General features: G+C 31.3%; 1 protein-coding gene across 1 annotated transcript; it reads right to left on the bottom strand.

Annotated features, from left to right (window-relative positions):
- Positions 1-3,462: 3,462 nt before the first annotated feature.
- On the bottom strand, positions 3,463-19,369 carry LOC106717296 (roquin-1). The gene is made up of 16 exons (XM_014511116.2): positions 19,260-19,369; positions 14,852-15,014; positions 14,230-14,419; positions 13,694-13,857; positions 13,128-13,265; positions 12,786-12,893; positions 12,301-12,634; positions 11,937-12,077; positions 8,681-8,801; positions 6,106-6,392; positions 5,907-5,970; positions 5,458-5,660; positions 5,175-5,272; positions 4,905-4,961; positions 3,940-4,026; positions 3,463-3,651 (listed from the first exon to the last, which is right to left on the bottom strand). Exons 2-16 carry the CDS (start codon positions 15,011-15,013, stop codon positions 3,583-3,585), a joined length of 2,223 nt encoding a protein of 740 aa, XP_014366602.2. The 5' UTR covers position 15,014; positions 19,260-19,369; the 3' UTR covers positions 3,463-3,582.
- Between the last annotated feature and the right edge of the window lie 1,382 nt (positions 19,370-20,751).

Below are 20,751 nucleotides of genomic sequence, written 5' to 3'. Positions count from 1 at the left end.
TTTATAGCTTAAATACATATATGAATAATATTTATCTAATACATTTACATTGCTTTTCTTTGCTTAAACGTTATTTATAAATATTTTATAAAAGGAAGAATTTGTATGCATTCTTAAACAAATGCAGACGAAAGTATACATTTGGGGACATTATTGCGCCTCCAATTTACATATACTCTTATATATTGTTTATAAAAATAAGACTAAAAGATACAACCCCACGCTCAATATTAAAATAAATTAGGCTAAATAAATATTAAAAAGTCTTTTGTGGTTGTGTTATACATAAAGTAAACCACTTCACTTTATATTCGAATGTCTATGCAATTAAAACATTTCCAAAGCGTCAATTTATGAATTCATTAAACAATGAAAATAAAACAATAATAATGATAAATATTGTTATAAAATATTTTAATTATAAAGTTATGTTCACAAAAAAATAACAAATATACAAAAGTAACGGATAGTTCAGAATTACAATTGTGGTGACCATGGACAAGAAAAATCGATGTTATGCAAAATTTACGGATTACCTACAATTTTAGTATGTTCGTAGCTTTATTATTAATAAAAAGTGCAATCCAATGTTACTATAGTGTTGCAGAAATTTAAATAAAAAGAAATAAAGCGGAACTATTAAAATTGAACTTGGAACAGTCACTAACTTATACTAAACAAATAAATATATCTCTCTATATTTTATTAAGTCTAATTTTTTTCGAAATCACGAAGTAAATGTGCAGTTTCCGTGCTTTCGAGGTTCGACATAGAGTCTAGAATCACTCCGCATACGGAACATGCAAATTCAGCTCGAATCTTTCGGGTCTTTAAACAGACCTTTTATAAAATAATTTTTCTTTATAAATTAATATCTTTCTAGGACGAAGAGTACCAAAATAAATTTGGCAAATACTATACAAAATGATGACTCATAGTCATATTATAAATAACAGATCTATCGGACAGATTTCTGTGCAATATTCCGTTACGTCATCCTTCACTATATAGAGTTATTGCACGAGTTCAAAGATGGTTTGTTACAAGCGACCGCAACTAGAAACTCGCTCCCACTATATAACACCCTTAACAGAATACTCTGAGATCAAATAATATATAATTAATGTTTCGACAAACATATTAATATTATCAGTCTGAAGTTAAAAACATCGATTGCTATCTTTATACATCATAAAGCATTTACTCGGGCTACTTATAATTTCAAACAGACAAGCTACATTCGTTACTTAAAGTTGAATCTACGCATATTTATATCATGGTCACAGATTCACAAATATCGCTTCTAAATAATACAATTGATATTTATATTGGCGTTGAGTTGAATCTCTCAGATTGTTTCTGTTTTATAATCTTAAAAATATATTTTTATCTGTACATAGAGAAATATATAGATGTATCACCAGCCTTAAACCTCGCTTCAAATATACCAAGTAAATAACCCTATCATTATAATTAATCATTGACCAAATAGGACTCTGCTAGAACTGTTGCCGTTCAGCAAACCATTGACAATTACAAGAGAAACCACACTAACAATGCGGCGATGTTGCGGCGATGTTGCGGCGCACGCGCAGCAACAAACGAATAAATAAAAATAAAACAACTTAAACGTTGAGACGGTTAATTTGTAGGAAAACACTGAGTATGACTTTCAATGTATTAAATGAAAATTTAAAGTTTTTATAATTTTCTGTATTATTAAGTCACGCCGTCGCCGCAACACTCGTGTGGACTGCATCTAAGATTATTGAAAACACTCGTATTGACTATATCAAGTGGGAGGAATTGAATTTATATCAATTAATTATAATCCAAGTAAAAAGTAACATTGAACCATTATAAATACCGCATTCAAAACAAATAAGTGTGTCATACACACAATTCATTTTCAAGCATAAATTATAATTTCTTATATATTCTAGGAACTAAATTATATCATATAATATTTTTTTTTTATTAATCAATAAAAATTTGTTACATATGTAGTTGAAAATGAAAGCTATAGCAGCGTTAATTCCAGACCTAGCAAAGCCAATTTGGTTCATTAACCGTGGGTTTTTGAGATCAAAAGCCCCTTTGAAAACACAAGAAAGTTGTTTTGTCAAAGATGATGGGGATGACAATATGTTTCATACAAAGATTTTGGTTTCAGAAATCCACGGTAAGTCAATATATACAAACAAATACTTAATATATCTGAACTAATTCAGTCTATATCGTGTATGAAAGTTTTAACGAAACAATTTTTTTTATTACGCATTAGGTTAACAATCTCGAATAAAAAATATGTGAATCACAATTTTTTTTTTTTAAATGTTTATTTCAAATATTTCAGCGCAAAGACAGCTTTAACAGAATTAATTTAAGATAATAAAAAGCTGATTCGTTTAATTAGTCTGTAATATTTTTTAAATTTATTATCATTTATAAAATAAGTTATTAAAGGTAAATAAATAACTTATTTATTATTTACCAATAGAATTATAAAGACACATTCAATGTACATACATTTTATAATATTGTTAAAAAATAATTAATGAATAAATTCTATTTTTGTTTACAGTTAATAAAATGTGAAACAAACAATCTAATAGGACTCATTCAAAAAAATCAAAAATAATTATTAAATATGAAATATGATACCATAAAAATTTAGAATTCATAGGAAAATTATAAAAAAATGTCCGGAAATCATATAATTATATATTTGTTATACAGAATTTTAACGATATAATATATATTATATTAGTAAGATTATTATCCGTTCGTCCGTTATTCTAGTAGGAAGATTTTCAACATTTCTTGTTTAAGAAATCTCACTTACCTATGACATAGAAATAGGACATTCTCTTTCTTAGGCAAAACAAATAAAACATATCATAAAATTATTAATTATAAAATTTGTAATCATGCAAAATCACAAATACAATAGTTTAATTTAAAATTTGTTCCACTTCTTGTTAAATTGAAAATTTTCTAATTCATTCTTTTTTTTTTAAATACACAAAATAGAGTTTTTCTCACAATGTATATAATAACAAAGGCAGGTGTGCTTCAGAGCCTAAATTTTTTTTAATGTAATGTACATACAATGTTTTCATAAAATCCAACTTTTAAATATCACACTTTCAATGGAATACATTACAATAGTACCCGTATAAACACTTTACAGTCTTACTAATTTCTTTTAAAAATACCTACATCTTACGTTTTTTTTTAGATCTGCCTTTGTTGTTATACACCTGATATACAACGTGTCCGGACGTCCGGTAATACGATGAAACAAGAAGTTATATTTCCGAAAATATAAAGACTTAAAACCCTGCAAAGAAACTTGTAACACTACACAGGAAGAGTAACAAAAAGTTTGTTAGTTTTAAAGTTGATACTTTTTCAATAAGTGTCGATATATAATGCAATTAAAATATTGTTTATATGTTCAATTAAATATCAATATGTCCACTGTCGAAATACTTGTATAAAACATATGCAAAGGACGTTTTTAACAAAGATTGTGCGAGCAATCTCCGGGCACGCTGTAAATATTATATTTTAAAGCATCTATTCGGCGCTTTTCAAAACGGCACCGATACGTATCTCTAACGCTTGCATTTCCTCTTCTAACTCTTGCTGTAAATTAAAAAAAATTACAACTAAAATAATTGTTAGGTTATGTCGGACATATAAATCTGTGCGATCGAAAAATATAGAAACAAACAAAACTGTTTTTTTTTTTATAATTTTATACTCAGATCTGCCAACTATAAGCAAAAAATAGTTGATCTGCCAACGTAACACCAACAGTGGATGAGAGAAACAAACATATTTTTATTTAGAAATTTATATATCTACTTCACTTAATCTGCGTTAACGATGATTACTACCAGGTTATATGAAGTTATAGTCTTTATAACTTACATCATCAGAGCCGTCGAGGTCAGCTGCAATGTGGGGCGTAGTAACCAAGTTATTTGTTGTCGCTGATGTTGGAGGACCAGCGAAGATCTATGAAAAAAAAATGTATTTTCAATTTTAATTTACTCCATTATATCAATAACTACATACAATTCATCATGTTACAAGTGTCATTAAAAATGTTTAACTGATCTAACACTGTTTCTACTTATCAAGGAATAAGGCGGACTATAGAGCCGTCTGTAGTCGAATCTGGATAATCTAGAGTCTAAGGGACCGCGATTTTTTAATCTATAGAGGTTTCTCATTAAGCCGAGAATTTCGCTTAAGGAGGTTCGACTGTATATAAAATTATATCACTTATTCGATTACCTAACAGCGACTGTTAATTATATCGAATTAATTAAGCAATCAAGAGTATCGTAAAACAATTTAAACCAAAAAAAAAAGATAAACCTTAGATAATAATTCAGTACATTCCAAATATTACCATAGATACAAGAGAAGAGAAATTCGTAACTATTACTTTTACTTCACGTACAAAATGTGGGGATTTAATGGAAAAAATAACAATTAACTACTGTGACCATCTACTACAAGGCAATTGTAGTGGACTGTATAAATGAAAGTTCTTCTTGGTCGGAGATGCTAACGCCTTTATTTCTCCCAAACGATTGGACAATTTTGACAACTTACAATATCTATTTATACTAAGTTCGCCGCGGCTCCAACAAACGTAACACTGTGCCGCGCCGTTCTTTAGCGGGCTTCAGTTAAAACAATGCGCGTCTTTCTGTATCGGTTGATAAAGGATTTAACAAAGAAACCCTTTAGCAGCCCGCTGTGGCGCCACAAGATAAACATAGAACCGACGATAACTGTTTGAAATCTTAAACTTGTCGCGACGCGAGTTCAAGAGCGGCACGTGTAACATGAGTTGGTAACTACGTCGCCAACAGCAATATTACCTCGTCCACCGCACTTAGTGCATCAAGTGCATTTCTCACATCAGCAAAATTATACACCTGTAATAAAACAAACTATATTAAAATCTCATAAGTCTAGATTTTAATATACATGTCTTTAGAGATGTTTCATTACTAGTTGCCGCACGAGACTCCGTCCGCGCGGTATTAAAAAAATTATTAAGTAGTCTAGTCTTTCAAATTATGCTCTACATCTATGACAATGTGAATGTTTCGGCAATGGAAATCTAGAGTTTGAAACAAAATACTTACGTTGTTAGGCTGTGACCACGTGGATTGGACTTGATTCACATTATTTTGGTGAAAGCTAAACGGATTAACATTATAATCCGGTGAGCACTCCATTTGACCTGAAACCAAAATTTCACTGGTCGTTATGATAATGTTATATATTATTTTTATAAATTGGGTTACATTAGCTTTGTGCATTTGTTTGATAAAAATATGAGCTTCAATCAAAAATCACCAAAGATGTACAGACAAACAAACAAATTATTATCGTAAATATTATTATTTGGATTCCAGGAATACTCACCACCATCAATACTGTATGGACTAGTTCTTGCTGGATCATACTGCTGAGGGACAAAAGCATTTCCCCCAGCCGATGGCTGCGGTGCTTCGACGTTTTGATATCCACCAGGCGGCACCATAACGCCCCCCGGCACAAACTCTGGAGCGGGATAGCAATTCCCGTCCGGTTGTGGGTAATAACCCGCATAAAAAGGATTAAACCACCTAAAAATAATAGTTATTTGTAATTACAACTCGCCTAAATACATTTCTGAAACAAAAAATGAACTGTTTCATAATATTCTTATTAGAAGGCTAAATGTTCACTGAAATGTTGATAATATTTAAAAGAAAGGGTTCATATTAAAAGTTTTCACAAAAATATATGTAATTCTGAAGCACCCTTTTCCTTATTTGTGCCTCTAAGCTCCTTCTCTGGACTAACAATCAACAAACAGTAAACAAACTCACATAGGTCCGGTCGGGTTCTGCATCACAGCACCATTTGGCTGCATCAAGGGAACGGCAGAAACTGCTAGAAATAAGTCATCATTATATTAATTACACAAGAAGAAAGTTTATTACTATTTGTAAGTTTTTGATAAGAACGATTTTTTTTTTCATCATTTTCCAATAAATTGTATAAAATAAATAAATATATAGTACTTACGCCGTACACAGTTATATGTGTGCGGTACGGTTGGCGCAACAGGGTATTGCGCGTACATATGTCCTGGCAAGGGTACGTGGGGGTGCAATGGCACACCTGCCGGCAGTTGCATGGGTGTCAGTGGCACGTGCGACGGTAACGGAAGTGGTATCGGTTGCACAAACTGTGGTGTCATTTGCCGCTGTGGCATTGCCGCTATTGGAATTGGAGCTGGCATCCGAATTGCCAACGGTACAGTGTGGTTATTTGCCCCGTCGTTATTGACTAATCCTTGGTTTCCTTCACTCCTAAAAATAAATAATACAACCTTTTGAAATATAATACTTTAATGAATTTAAATACCGTGAGATTGTCGAAAAATTCACATATAAAACAAAAAAAATTGTTCTTATTACATCATCATCAACCTCCTCTTATCCCTACAGAGGTTCGGCACAATATGTAATACTCGTCCATACATCTCTGTCAGCCGTCATATCTGAATTCCCCCCCATTTTACGCATATCCTCCTTCACACAATCCATCCATACTTTCTTTATGATAGTTATAAAGAGGCATCTCCGCATATAATTTAAAGAAGATTCAACAACTTTCTTCAAATATTATAGATGTCTTATTAAATATTAATTTTATTAACTTATTTATTTGTTAATAATAGTAGTATATTTTGATGTGCAATTTTTTTTATCAATGTAACATGTAATCTTACTTTTTTCGAGTAATTAAAGTGTAAATTTTAATAAATAACTCAAAATTGTATATAATAATTTAAAAAAAAATTGAATTCGAGTATCTTTACTTTTTCGCATTTTCTAAGATTTACTATGGTACAATCTTAATATATATAAATCTCGTGTCACAATGTTTGTCCTCAATGGACTCCTAAACCACTTAACCGATTATAATAAACACCATGTGCAGTTCGATCCAACTTGAGAGATAGGATTGCTAATTTGCTAATTATTTGTCTGTTATTATTTGACAGTCACAATTATCTGTTAACTCCAAATGATTCTAACAGATGTCGATACCTTTCGACTGGGTTGAGTAAGTAATCAAAAGATGGCGCTGCTATGGTAAATCTACGAACGTGTCATATAAGCTACATTTATTTTTATCTATTTTTCATACCCCAATTAAGTTTTTTTTTTAACTGCGCGCGGACGGAGTCGCGGGCGACAGCTAGTATATATATATTTTTTTCCCCAAGTAGATTTCAACGAACAGAAAGCATACCAATTTTTTGAAAAAATCTGATATTTTGACGAGTGAATTTTCGATTCAAAATTAAGCTGTTATCTCGATATTAATTCAATATAAGGTGTTAGCGACATAGTTACCAACGCATGTTACATGTGCCGTCCTTGAACTCACCTCGCAACAAGTTTAAGAGTTCAAGGACCGCGCCTCGGGTCGGCAATGTTTATCCTGTGCCGCCACAGCGGGCCGCTAAAGGGCGGGATTCTTTGTGAATCCTTTGTCGGCTTACGCCGAAAGACGCGGCGTCGTTTTAACTTCTGCCCGCTAAAGAACGGTGCAGCACAGGGTTACGTTTGCTGGAGCCGCGGCGAACTAGTATAAATATCGTTTGTTGATTGTCAAAATTGTCCAATCGTTTGGGAGCAATAAAGGCGTTAGTATCTCCAATCAAGAAGAACTTTAATTTAAAACAGTCCACTACATAAGGTGAAAAAATAAATATTTCGAATCAAATAAATTACAGCGTATTTGGGACATAAAAAGGTAAGTTTTCACCTAATTTCGTGAAATAATAATAATTTTTGTAAAAGATAAAAATAAAAAACCAAAAACTTGTTTTTTGAATTTTACACATATTTTTGAGGTTATATGAAAAAAGTGTAAACACAAAAGTTTTAAATCTTTTCAATACCTACAACTTTAATTTATTACAAAATCCAAGTGAAAAAACACACCTAAAGCATTACCGTGCGGGGTCTTGAAACTTAGTCAATATCGTTAGAGGTGCTATGCACTACAAATTGCGCCAAATTAGCTTTTGTTTGTTCAACGAAAACTTACTCCTAATTCCATCTCAACATTATTGAAGCGAATGAATGAATGAATGGTGTATGATCTGAGGTATTTACCGCCTTTTTCACTATTTAATCTTTTTGACATCACATTTAAAAACACTGCTTATTTACTTATCAGAATACTTCAGATGGTTATATTCTTAAAAATCAAACACATTTGACATTCAATTTACTCAATTGTAACAGTAACTTTGTTTTTGAATAAGTTTCTTTGTGTTTTACACACACGTATTAAAGCTTAAAATTTTAATGTTACTTTGATTTAATGCAAGATAACACTGTCACTTTATTATTGATGGTATTACTATGTTTTCATTTGATAAGAACGTATAGAAAAGCACTTAAATGTTTTAAAAATAGACAGAGGTAATTTGCTTGACACCGAACGAACTGAACGAATCCTAATCTAAGAAAAAACTGTACACGAACATATTTTTCGACAATGCAAATAAAATAAATACTCAAAATCTTTTTTAAATACTATATTATAAATAATAATCAACTTAAGAATAAAATCTTACCTTTCAAATTCATCTTCAATGTGTAAATAAGGACACAAGTTTCGTCTCGGACAAAACTCTCTAGTAGCTGAATCGCTGCAGGTCAGCATTTTGTAACTTATTTTATTATTAATACCCCTGCCTAAAACAATTATATTAATCTTTTGAGCAACTGTTTGCTTTTTTTACTTATTTTAAAGAAAATACCACCTACTAAACCTTTACTGAAAAGAGCGAGAACAAATTACGCGTTTTTTTTCTCTGTTCTTGGCTTTCACACCAAGTGTATTCAGCCACTGACAAGCAACTGAGAAGTATAAAATCTCGGGAACCAATTCGCGCAAAAGTCGTATATGGGAGCAGAAATTTGAAAAGAGAATATTCCTTATTTCCTGAATAAGGAATATTTCATACATGCATAAAAAAATAAAATTAATATTATTTATAACCAAACAAAAACATAAATTGTAATAAATTATGAGAAAATGAAATATGTATATACAAGATAAAGATATTATGTAGGGATGTTAAGAAAATAATCGATTATGAAAAAATCGATTATTATACGTGTTTTTACGATTTTTATGGAACGATTAATTTTTTTACAAAAATCGATTTTTTTACTCAATGTTAACATCCCTAATATTATGTACATTATATATCGACGCTGGAAAGCGTAAATGCTGTAACCCCGAAAGTATGAACTTTACAGGAGAGCCAAAAAATGATAACTCGTGAGCTGATACGCCTACAAGCATGCGGTATTTAGCAATGTTGTGTAGTTTGTGCTAACCTATAATAAAATCATTATCGTTTGATAATGGTTGAAATTATTAACGTGTGAAAAACATATTCGCGATTTCAAGGGTTACAGCGTTTATGCTTTCCAGCGTCGATATGTTAAATTTTAATATTATTGTCATTTATAAATTTTGATAACAATTTATAAATATTATTGATGCATTTGTATAAAAGACATGTAACAGAGGTCGGTAATGGGACGTTAAAGACAACTAAATTGCTCAAAAAGGAAGATCTATCATAAAGAGGGCAGGAAAAAAATATATGTGATTCAAATCCCTCACTCCAGTACCACAAGATATCTATTTGATTTTGACCAGGTGAACAGGTGTACAGTGATGTCCCAGTCTCATTCTAATGATTACACTAGTCTCTGATTTATTTAATTTAATGTAAAAAAACCAAGGTCTTTGGACAATATTTTTAGCCAACACAGAATATAGTTTTGCTTTTGTTTTTGGATTTCTTGCCAATATTTATTCCACTCCTCAAATAGGCTTTTCTTCAGTATATTTGCTAAATCTTGGAAGAAATTTGTAAAAGGTGCAATGTCACCACACTTCACAGCCTCTCTAGCAATGTCATCAACTTTTTCATTGCCCTTGATACCTGAATGGCTGGGTATCGCATCGGGCATTGATTAAAAGATAGTTTTGAAAGCTTACAATTAAGTGTGGGGCACACTTATGTGACCAGTATTTAGAATTTGGAATCTTGTCATTAAGAAATTGAATTTTATTAAAGAGATGTTGCGATAATTTCAAACATCGGAAGAAGAATTTATCTGAAAGGTATTGAAATCTAAGGTTTAACGGAGGATCTGAACATTCTATTTGTAGGGCATTTATAGGACTGGATTTCATTGCACCAGTAACTATTCTGCGTGCTTTAGATTGAAGTGATTCTATCTTTTTAAAGCCAGATTTTAAAATGGGAAACAGTAGAAATGTAGCATATTCTATCCTACTTCTGATTAATGCATTATATTAATAATTTTAAATTATAAGGATGGGAACCCCACTAGACACCTGTCAAACATCTCAAAACACTTAAATGTTTTTCACTAAATTTTTGTTACTAAATACTAACAGTGTGGTAAACCTGATAATTTATCGACCAATATAACTCCCAAAAAATTTACTTGTTTTTTCATAGGTATGGGTTAATCATTAAAATTAACACAGATATTAGGAGGATTTCTCATGCGGGAAAACAGAACTACAGAGCTTTTGGGTACAGATATTTCAAATCCATTCTCATCTAGCCAAATTTTAAGTGCCTCCATCGCTATATTTAACTGAGCAAATGCCTCTGTAGCCGTATTGCTTGTAGCATATATCAACAGATCACCAGAATACTGAAGAACTGTGATTGTGGTACCAAGTGCTGTTTCCAAATCTGCTGTATATATATTACATAAGAATGGGCTGAGGATGGTCTCTTGAGGCAATCCTGTCAAGGTTGTTCTTTGTATTTTGTTATAGTCCATGTCATGTACATTTAATATAATTTTTCTTTTAGGAAAAAAAATTTAATATGAAATTGGATAATAATGTTGGAATTTTGAATTGTAACAATTTCCTGTAAAGTATAGGATAATGACTTTATCATATGCTGATGATATATTTAGAAATGCTAAAATATCTGTAATAAAAATTGATAAATTATCTAAAGTGCCTTTTCCTCTCTGAAAACCATACTGATTGGGAGCCAATAAATTATTGTTTTCAACAAACCACTCTAATCTATTTTTTAACTACAATAGCCCTATAGGATGATACATCTGATGGAGGTTTTTTGGTTTTAATATTGGTAATATTAACTGAGTTTTCCACTGTATGTTACCAAAGATAATAATAGAGTTGATTAGTTTTAAATAGTACATAATAGATATATCTGACATATTTACTAAAAAAGAGTATATGCAATCTTGTCCAGGTATAGAGTCCTTTATTTTAGATAAAACGGCTTTCAATTCCAAAAGAGAAATTGTTTTATTCAGATTTGAAGGTATGCTATCAATTTCTTGGTAGATGCATAAGTTAATTTGCTCTGGTACATAAGGTGGTGCGAGATTATCCAGAATTTTTTCTATTAAAGAAGGGGGGATATACTTATGTGTGGTTTTTGCTATGGTGGATCTTTAAATCTTTTTATATTGTTCTATACTATAGAACTGTTTGTATTAACAATTAAAGTTAGTTTATTAACAATTAGTATTAAAAATTAAGTAACAACACTAAATATTTACAATTTAATTTTCAGCAGCCAAAGAAAAAACACCCGCCCAATTCGAAAGTTACCGCGCTTTTTTTCAATTGCGCTAGTTTATATTAATTACAATCCAATCAGTCATATTAACTTCTTTTTAATTATTTTTTTAGCTTGTTGGTAGTATGCCAGCTGCTTTGATGTCACTACCAAAGAGGTTGGATTAATAATGTAAGGATACTAAAAATAACAAATAAAACCTTACCCGATTGATCTATTCCATTGTGTCTGAGAGCACAATTGCCATCTCTAATAGTTATATGGTGGCAAAAATGCAGACAGGATATCACTTCTTTTATCGAGGCTATTATTTCTGATAATTGTGTCCATGAAGGGCTCTTTGTTTCTGAAAATGTATTTTTTTTGTACATTTATACTTATTCCAGTTGTTTCATATATTTTCTTAATACAATAACAAATTACTTATCACTAAGATGTACTAAATTAATATATGTTATCTATTTATTGATAAAAAAAATTCGTTTATTATAGTCTGAATAGGTTTTACTTGGAGTGTAAATTTTATTTTTTAAAGCGTAAAGTTAAATTTAATGTAAAAGATAACTAACCTGGGCTTACATCAATGTTAGCAAGATAATTGAGATGCCGGCTCATAGCAACCAGTTGTGCTATATCTCCTGTCCTTTGCAACGCTATGTACAATTCTTGTACAGATTGTGCAAACGACTGTGGTGTTTGTAGTTTGTCTATGATACTTTGCATGTGACTCTTGTGCCCCGTATCACCATATAGGAGAGCGCTCCATTGGTCAGGTGCTATCCTCAAACCGGCTTCCGTTGCTATCTGAACAATTTGAGCATCATGTTCGCGACGTAATGTCTCGTAAGTTCGAAATTCTTCCTTTAATTGCATCAACGATGAATCACATTCACGTTTTGATACCTGTAATGTGACATATATAATATTAATTTCAAACAATTTGTATGTCATTAATAATTATGATAATTTCTAATATTTTGTAATTTAATGTAGATAATAATTTTCATTTTTGATTAATTTTTCATACCATTTATATTTATATGATTATTTTTACCTTAAAGCAGGAAGCCCTGTAGAGTAGTTGGACAACATGACCTATACTAGTCTTGGAAGCTTGAGGGAAATGAGGTTCTAATCTTTGGACTACGAACATCACTAAAACCTGAAACATAAAATATAATAATATTGAAAAAAAAAACAGTAGGTCATATACACAACAGGAAATCATGGTGTTCAATTCTACAGATAATATAACTGTGAGTATTGATACATATTTTAGTCTCTGTTTTGGTAAAGGCAATGAATGGGATAACAATATGTATTTAGATTAATATATATATATTTTTTGTATTTTTGTTTTGTATTAAAAGTTTTTAAGTAATCAAAAAGTACAAACCTTTCGAGATAACGCTGAACCATCTTCTAAGGCTAACAATACTAATTTGAGGACCTCCTCTTGCATTGCAGGTCCAAGGAACTGACAGCCACGAGCTCTCACAGCCGCCCATAAATTTGCACTTAGTTGTTGGGAATTCTGAAATTATATAATGGAAGATTTTAGTACCATAATGTACCAACAATACTTTTATTATTTATTTATTATATTTAAAAAAAAGCAAAATGAATTCAAATTCTTTAAAACTGTATTTATATTTACAATATAAGAAAAAACAATAAACTCGTTAATATCAAGCAGTTTTTTAAAAATCAAACTTTATGGGACTCTTGGTTAGCTAACCGAGCAATCATGCGCTTGCAGCTACTTGGATGTATGAAAGCGTGCGCGTACGTTCTGCACTGCATTCTGTACGATATTCCGAGCCGCCGTAATCATTTGATGGCACTATATCACAATCACATCACAATAAAAACTATGTACAACTAAATTCAACTGTTAAATTCATTTTTTTATAATATACTTAATAATATTATAATTACTTCATAATAAAATGTATTATTTACTTGATGTTGTAATATTAGTTCAGTCACAGTTCTCTCGCCTAAGGATCTGGCAGCGCGCGCCGCTCGCCCCCTGCCTTCTTCATCAGTCATTGCACATTGCAACAGGGTCACCAGCTTACGCTGCATGGGCCTTGATAATCTTGTACCGGTCATACCATTGTTGCCTGAAAATCATCAAATCATATTAATCTATATAATAAAAGAAAGTCGTGCTAGTAACACTATTTATAACTCAAAATCGGTCAAACTGATTAAGCTGAAAATTTATGGGGAGGTAGCTTAGAACTAGGAGACGGACATAGGAACTTTTTTATCTTGTGTGCATTTTTTTTATTCCGCGCGGACGGAGTCGCGGGTAAAAGCTAGTATTAAATATTTAAGTAGATAAAAAAATTAAGTAAAGCTATTTCAGCCACATTCAGAGTTGACCACTGACTTGTGAATGCAGGTTTACTTCTTGTAACAGAAAGTCTCTTCTCTATTTAGCCTTCTCTTTGTAGCCTTATTTTTGAGATTCAAGTAAACGAAATGCTTACCACTACTACAATAGAGGTAGAGTGCGAGATGTTCTAAGCAGCGTACTATAGAGTCGTATGCCCTCCTCTCGTGCTCCGGCAGGGCCTGGATGCACGGCGGATGGTAGGGTACCGCTGGCGGCCGGTACCCGGCGAGCTGAAGCAGCGCTGTATTTACCACCAACTCCTCCAAATCTGTTTGGATTACGGTCTGAAATGTATACATTGATATTTTTATTTCATGTTAGAAATTATTACTTTATAAAATGTACCTGATAGTATTTAGTATTATTTTAGTAGCAAAACTAAGTTTCCCTAATTTATTCATAAACAATTCGGTTAGTTAAAATATAACATTCTATTTTGTCTGTACAATATAATTTAATAAGGTGGAAATACAAAAAATAATCTCATGATCTCTGTATTTTTAGAGAATTATTAGTCAAGATCATCTCGAGCGTATTGCGCGCTAAAGTTACCCAAAACCAAGTGTCAGATAGCTGTAGTCTAGTGCTGCGCCGATACACCGGCACAGTGTTGATTTTTATCTCTAACAGTATCTAGAATATCTTTATTTTGGATGAAAATGCTCTATGAAATTGATTTATGGCTGCGTCAGATCATAATTATAAAATTAATGTACCTGATCGAAAGGGCATTGTTTTCTGTGTAAATTTTTGAGGCATTGTTTGCAGAGTGTATGACCACATCCTAAGCTAATGGGGCTCCGGGGAGGAAGACCAAACTCTCGGCAGCACACTGGACAGCTGAGGTAGTCCGTCCATTGCGGAGCCTGAATTGGCATTCTGTAACAATATATTTTAACATATCTATAATGAACTGAAACATAAAAGGGATACTTAGAACTTAAAGATATTAATTAAGTTTATTCTAAATAAGTTACATAATAGACCAGTGTAGAAGCTATTTAAAATAATAAAAAGTGAAAAAAATAATAGTAGAATGAAACCCATTAGAAAAGGAGGGGGATATTATAAACATTAAAGGAAAAATAATTTACGGGTGATCTGAGGTTGGGATGGGGTTGGGGGGGAGCTTTTAAGGGTAAAAAACGGTTTATCTCGATTTCTGGCAAAACTAAAAGTCCTATGGAAAAAAGTTAAATGGCAAAGTTGTAGGCAATAAAAAGATCTAAAACTTTTGTGTTTACACTTTTTCATACAACCTCAAAATTTATGTGAAAATTCAAAAAACAAAGTTTTTGGTTTTTTATTTCTATCTTTTACAAAACTTATTATTTTTTCACGAAATTTGGTGAAAACTTGCGTTTTCATGTCCCGAATACGCTGTAATTTATTTCATTCGAAACATTCATTTTTTCACCTTATATTGAATTTATATCGAAAAAGCACCCTAATTTTGAATCGAAAATTCATCCGTTAAAATATCAGTTTTTTCAAAAAATTGGTATGGTTTTTGTTCGTTGAAATCTCTACATTCCGGTGGTGAAAAAAAAAAATATTGTACCATATTAAATCTTATCAGAAAATGCAAAAAATCGAAAATATTCTAATTAATTTTTTTAAATTATTATATACAATTTTGAGCTATTTTCAAAATTTACACTTTAATTACTCGAAAAACGTAAGATTACATGTTACATTGATAAAAAAAAAATGCAAATCAAAATGTACTAATATAATTAACAAACAAATAAGTTAATAAAATTAATATTTAATAAGACATCTACAATATTTGAAGAAAGTTGTAGTATTTTTCTGAAATTATCTTAGTGACGTACGAAAACATTTAGCCCATCACAAGGTATTACATAGAGTAGTGGGGGAAGGGGCTAGGCGGGTCTGGGTCTTACTACATACATAGGTACCTACTATTTCGGAGCAGCTGTAACAACCGTTAGCCTGTCAACTTACGAGCGTGGTGAGGCGCGTAATTTAAACAATATGACAGCACGTCTATAAGTTTCTAATTTAACGATTAACGGACTTTTATTAACGGAAGTTGAGTTTAACGGAAGTTAACAAAAGCGTTAACACTTTTTGAAGTTAACTAAAAAGTTAATCCGTTAAGCAAAATGTTAACTTCGTTAATTAACGATTAACGGATTAACGAGTTAATGCCCAACTCTGCTTATTTGTTTGTTAATTATATTAGTACATTTTTATTTGCAATTAATTTTTATCAATGCAACATGTAATCTTACGTTTTTCGAGTAATTAAAGTATGAATTTTGATAAATAGCTCAAAATTGTATATAATATGAGAAGATTTACTATGGTACAAATTTTTATTTCACCATCGAAAAGTAGAGATTTTAACGAACTGAAAGCATACCAACTTTTTGAAAAAAGCTGATATTTTGACGGATGAATTTTCGATTCAAAATTAGGGTCCTTTTTCGATATTAATTCAACATAAGGTGAAAAAATGAATGTTTCTAATTACAAGCGTATTCGGGACATGACAAGGTAAGTTTTTACCAAATTTTGTGAAAAAAAATAATTTATGTAAAAGATAAAAATAAAAAACCAAAAACTTGTTTTTTTGAATTTTTCACATAAATTTTGAGGTTATATGAAAAAAGTGTAAATACAAAAGTTTTAGATCTTTTTATTACCTACAACTTTGCATTTAACTTCTTTCCATAGGACTTTTAGTTTTGCCGGAAATCGAGATAAACCGTTTTTACCCTTAAAAGCTCCCCCCCAAACCCCTTCCCGACCTCAGATCGCCCGTAAATTATTTTTCCTTTAATGTTTATAATATCCCCCTCCTTTTCTAATGGGTTTCATTCTACTGTTTTTTTTTTTGTTTTAAAAATTATCGACATTGGTCTTTAAACATATAGGTATGTACTCATATAGTATAGAATAAATCAGTTTTTATGTAGTGCAATGTCTTCTGTGTGATGATCTTTTTATTTGATTTTAATAAATAAAAACAAAAGAAATATGAATATAGTAGATCAAGTCAAATTTAAATATATTATCTAACAGATGTCAACAAAGTAAATACTAGAAGCACATTATTTCCTAAACTTACAGTTAAATCAACAGCTCAGCTTAGGCATGCTTTATGAAATGACAAATTACAATGACGGATAATATTACTAAGTGAATAACTCTCGCATTCTGCTCGCACCGCATTACTACTCGACAAGGCGTTAAAAAGCGACTTATCGTTGCCTTGAAGTTTAAACACAAACCATGTAACTAGCTCCAAAAGAGAAAGAAGGCTAGCGAAAGAGATACAGTTTAGTAAAAACTAACATAACACAAAGATTTGCTTCCACACTTCGCATAGCCAGCAGTTGATGAACAGAGCAAAGATAGACAAGGAAGGAAATAGTAGGAAGGGGAAAATAAGAGTAGAGGAATGTCGCACTACACACACTTGATGTCTTTTCAAAAGGCAGTATTTTAATAAATGTAATACATTAATTGAACTCAAAGCAATTTACTGGAATATAATAAGAAATTCTGAAAGCTTATCTAAAATTGCCAATCAATTAAAATATGCACTAGCAAAAAGACGAGACGTAATTATTAGTCACATCACATGTAGTACATGTGCGACATAATGATACAACAGAGCATAATAATACAATATAAGCTGCAACCAATAATAAAATTATAACATACATAACATATGCTATTTTGTGGCTCACATATGACAATAGTAGGTACCAATTATAAGAACTAACTGCCGATCTCAGGCATTTTATATAGATTTAGGCACTTTCTATAAGTGTAGATTTACTTCACTCTACACTAATTGTCACCTTCATCGCACTATCTATATATATAATGTAAGCCTAGTACAATTGTTTCTAACATTTTGTTTATATAAATAATCTTACTAAAATTATAAATGTGTTTGGATGGATAGATGTTTTTGAAGGTATCTCCAGAACGGCTCAACGGATCTGGATGAAATTTGGCATGGACATACATAGGCTACTAATTTAGTTTTTTATACACTAAAACATCAATACTAAAACATTAAACACACTTCATTACTTTATAAATCAATCTCTTATCTCCACAATTGTTTATTAAAATGTAGGAGACATCAATAAATAATTTATTGTCCTGTCTTAACCTTGCTATTGGATTTATCTTAATGATCACCATTGTATAATATTTATTAAGATAAATTAAATCCAATTATTAAACATAAAATTTGCATATTGTGTTGCAAACCAAATGTTACACATTTTATGAGAATAGTTTAACGTTTTGTAATAAATAGCATTTGCCTTTTTTTAGAATAGCTTGTAGATAAAAAGCTATAATTAAAAATATTTACAGATTTATTTTTAAATTTATAGGGGTTCTTGGTAACCTTGAACATAAAACACTTGTCTGTAATTACAAACATTAGTTGTTATGACTAAAGATTGGGGAAGAGGGGTTCTTTGATGTCATTATAATGCATTATCGTTGTATATAATTTATATATTTAAGCAATTTAAAAAAAGCAGTTATGACATAGTGAAGCATACAGTAAAAGTAAACGAAAGAATTTCTCCCAATATTAAGATTCCTTTGGTAAATAGGTAACATTAAAGATCCTTCTTTAAAAACATCTTCCAATATTTTTAAAATTAATTAATTCCGTTCTGTAATCAAGATATATGAAGTAGTTAGTTATATGGCAGTAGTTATCCCTGACTATTTAAATAAATATCATATGAACAAACCAGTCGACCTAGAATTTGGGTTATTGTTTCTATATTTTTTACTAAGGATAAGCGTAAACTTTTTTTGTATATCTGGATAATACGTCAAAGGCATTTTATTCGTGCATATGACGTTCCTCTTCGGAATGTGATAAGAATACCTTGAATATGTTATCAAACGAATGCTATAGTTTAATTATATTTACAAATTGTCTAATAAAATAAAATTATTGTAGCTTAAATTAACAAAATTATATAAAATATTGTCAGACGAAAATTGCCAACTGGACAAACATTACATTGCGAACTGCGATTTACCACTTTCTGTCAATGGTATGAAAAGTTTATAAATAACTTGCGCTTTCATTTTTTAGCTTTTCAATATTACCTTAAAAATAAAACGAACAATCATCACAAAAATAACACATTTGGCTGGGATCCACTTCAAATCAAAGAGTATATAATAACTTATCATAAATATCAAATCATGATCCGTCAGCAACCTTCACATAGACAATATTTCTTTTCACGGTTTTTTTTATAAATTGCGTTTAAATATTAAACGCAATGTAATCCATTCCAATACTAACAGATTTGCTGCAACGAGTACAAATTATAGAAAATGTTCGGCAGAAACGAAAGTGAGAAGGGGAGGAAGAAGAAAAAAATTGAATTTATAGTTAATTTTAAAAAAGAGCACTAGTTAAAAACTTACTGGGAGAGGTTTATATGATAATTATTGGAAGCCAAAACAATCTGTGGTGTATAGTTCATAAATATTAATAAAGACTGATATTAATTTGAATAGAAAGTTGCGGATTTCATTCAATAGTAGTCTTAGATCTAACATATCGAAAAACTAAGAACGTAGTTTTAGTTTGTGAAATGGTGGCCACAAAGGATCTTCGGGATTAAGTAAAGAAAATGGCAAAATATATTTTTATAAATTCCGATTCACATAATAACAATTTTGGGACAAATCCATAAGTTGGAAACCCTGGCAGGCATGTCAAAACAACTGATGTTGACGATAATTTCCAATTATTCAAAATTAGTGATGCAACGGACCTCTGTTTCCGTTTCCGCAAGTGCAGAAGTTCCGCACGCTTTTCAACATCCGTTTCTGTTTCTGTTTCCGCAACTTTTATAACGGAGATAAAACGGAACTTTACGACGGCTGAGAGTTGAAAATGCGAGGCGCGAGACGCGCAGTCCGCGCGCGGCCTTTCGGCACTTGTCGCATTTGTTTGTTTACGTACTTTTTCGTGAATTTAAGCGCGTAATATCTTGCTGGAGTAAACTGTCAAAATGTGACTATTTCACACTTACGAGTTATTAAATGTACTTTTGAATATCTGCTAACCATATAATATATCATCATCATTATTATTATCAGCTCCCTACTGAGGTGCTCGGAGCCTACCTCAGTAGTCACAACTAAGCTATAGTCAACCACACTGGCCCAGAGCGGGTTGACTTCACACAAATCATTTAATTTCTTCTCAGATATGTGCAGGCAGCATCACGATGTTTTCCTTCACCGTAAGAATTTCGGATAAATGTACATATGTAAATCAAACAACGAAAAACATATTGGTACATGGCGGGATTCGAACCCAGGACCTGCAGATTGCAAGTCAAGTGCCACGAGCCACCGACGCCTAATGATTAAATATATTTCTAATCTAGATTTGGTGTATTTGATACTTAATAAAAATATACACAGTCAGGTCATAAGTATTGTCACACAGTAAAAACTTTTCTTTTAGAATGCTGGCCACGAAAAAGTTTATTGAATTCGAATTTCGAATTGTTCATGAAAATAAAACTGTATACTTTTTAGAATTTTACTCATTTCTAAATATGAAGTGGACGCTTAA

This window comes from Papilio machaon, chromosome Z, assembly GCF_912999745.1.
Source record: "Papilio machaon chromosome Z, ilPapMach1.1, whole genome shotgun sequence".
Lineage (NCBI taxonomy): Eukaryota > Metazoa > Arthropoda > Insecta > Lepidoptera > Papilionidae > Papilio > Papilio machaon.
This window is presented reverse-complemented; position numbering and strand designations above follow the sequence as displayed.

Coding starts and splice junctions, on each gene's coding strand:
- LOC106717296 (XM_014511116.2), bottom strand. CDS start 15,013: ATGCCAATTCAGGCTCCGCAATGGACGGACTACCTCAGCTGTCCAGTG. Junction 8,802..11,936: donor CAATGGAATAGATCAATCGG/GTAAGGTTTTAT, acceptor TAATTGTTTTAG/GCAGGGGTATTAATAATAAA. Junction 5,273..5,457: donor TCCATACAGTATTGATGGTG/GTGAGTATTCCT, acceptor TTTTGGTTTCAG/GTCAAATGGAGTGCTCACCG.